Below are 1676 nucleotides of genomic sequence, written 5' to 3'. Positions count from 1 at the left end.
TGCGGGATTGGTTTAATACATTGATTTTGTAAATGATTGTAGTTATATATTTTTGAACTAAAATCACATTGCATCGCTTTTACCACGTCCTTTGTGGCACTCAGACATGTTTTTAGTACATGTTTAAACGTCACTTGCAACACACACTTAGGTCATATAATATTAAGTAGGCCTATCGAAGATTGGAGGTATTATAAGAGAAGCACAAACACATAAAAATGAGACCATAGGACACTAGATTAGATAGGAAAGAAGAAGCAGACCACACCAGAGCACCCAACAATCACCATGCACACCCAGATAGAGTAAAAGAGATGTATAGATAGACGAGCATATAGATAGATAGATAGATAGATAGATAGATAGATAGATAGATAGATAGATAGATAGAGAGAGAGAGAGAGAGAAAGAGAGAGAGAAAGAGAGAGATTCAGCTGATGTTCAAAATATACACGTGCATGGTTGATACTATAATGTAACACAGTTGGTTTTTACGTAATCGAGTTCATGAGGATAATTAGAGGAAAAACATTAAAAACAAAACAAAAACCTGAAACTATCTAATATTATGGATTCTCATATCTGTCTTCTGTCTGGTTGACAATGGGATGAAAGTTTGCTAGTCCTTCTAAATCGTTAATCTCCTTTTCAAACTGCATTTAGAGATTTCGATAATGTTTCCTTTTTCTTCTTTAATCCTCACTGGCGGCAGTATATCTCCCCCCTCCCGTTTTTAAAAAACAGGTTTTCCACAATGCAGTTCTCAACTCATACAAGATCCTATTATTATCTTTGTATAATACACGTTTTTGTAATTATTAATTTATTAAAAAGATACAAAATGCGAAAACTTTGTCCTCTACCAAAAGACCAAACTGGCATATCGTTTTTGGAGACTTTTTAACCATAACACCGCACAGACCCCTTGAACTTTACCTGTGCTGTGTGTTTCGTGTTTATTGTTGTTTATTCTGCTGCTAGAAACTAGAGCTTGAATACTGTGAGAGTGAAAACAAAAGTTCAGCAAAACACCAGAGACTATCAGGTTAAAAAAAAACAACAATACACGAGACTATTAACACATTCTAGAATCTAATTGTTTTATTTAGCCTACGACTACGGAAATGAGCTTGAAATGTGTCAACCTCGAATCAGATGTTTATCTTGTCTGTCTTACTCACGCACTGTCCACAGAGCGGGAGGAGATTATGGGCTTACTGATTGGTGAGGTGAGGAAATTATCCGTAAGAAATACCAACCTATGTTTTGTTTAACTATGAAGCTTAGTTCTATTATAAGTGAGTGTGACCAGTGCCGCCAGTGGGTGGCTTGTGACTCGCGACTGACACATCTCATCAAGCATGACCTAGCCTAATCATTCTTCTATTTCTCATAGTTCAGTGATCTGACAGTCTGAGAGGCAGTTTATAAAAATCTAAGGCTAAGTATTAGGCCTGCTGGTTCCCATGAAGAGCTGCAAATCTGTCTGTTTAAAAAAAAAATCTTAGTGAAATAGAGTAACAGATTTGATTTACGAAGTGTATACACAGACCCGTTAACCAGGAACAAAGTCACGAAGAAGTATACAGACCCTGAGGGAACTCTTTTGTGATTTCGGAAAGTTTCAGCGCCCAGACCCGGTAGTGTGTGTGTGTTTGTGTGTGTGTGTGTGTGTG

The 1676-nt window shown here is 37.1% G+C and overlaps 1 protein-coding gene across 1 annotated transcript in view; it reads left to right on the top strand.

Moving 5' to 3' along the window:
* The first annotated feature begins 914 nt into the window (after positions 1 to 914).
* Positions 915 to 1676, top strand: part of LOC101848939 (lys-63-specific deubiquitinase BRCC36) — a 15106-nt gene continuing 14344 nt past the window's right edge. Inside the window, exon 1 of the mRNA XM_005091401.3 lies at positions 915 to 1229. Within this exon, the coding sequence (XP_005091458.1) occupies positions 1125 to 1229 (105 nt within the window). The 5' untranslated portion in view covers positions 915 to 1124. The remainder of the gene's footprint in view (positions 1230 to 1676) is intronic.

This window comes from Aplysia californica, unplaced genomic scaffold (genome assembly GCF_000002075.1).
Source record: "Aplysia californica isolate F4 #8 unplaced genomic scaffold, AplCal3.0 scaffold00029, whole genome shotgun sequence".
In the NCBI taxonomy this organism is placed as follows: domain Eukaryota; kingdom Metazoa; phylum Mollusca; class Gastropoda; order Aplysiida; family Aplysiidae; genus Aplysia; species Aplysia californica.
The sequence above is the reverse complement of the archived record's forward strand: the minus strand, read 5'-3'. Positions and strand labels throughout refer to the sequence as shown.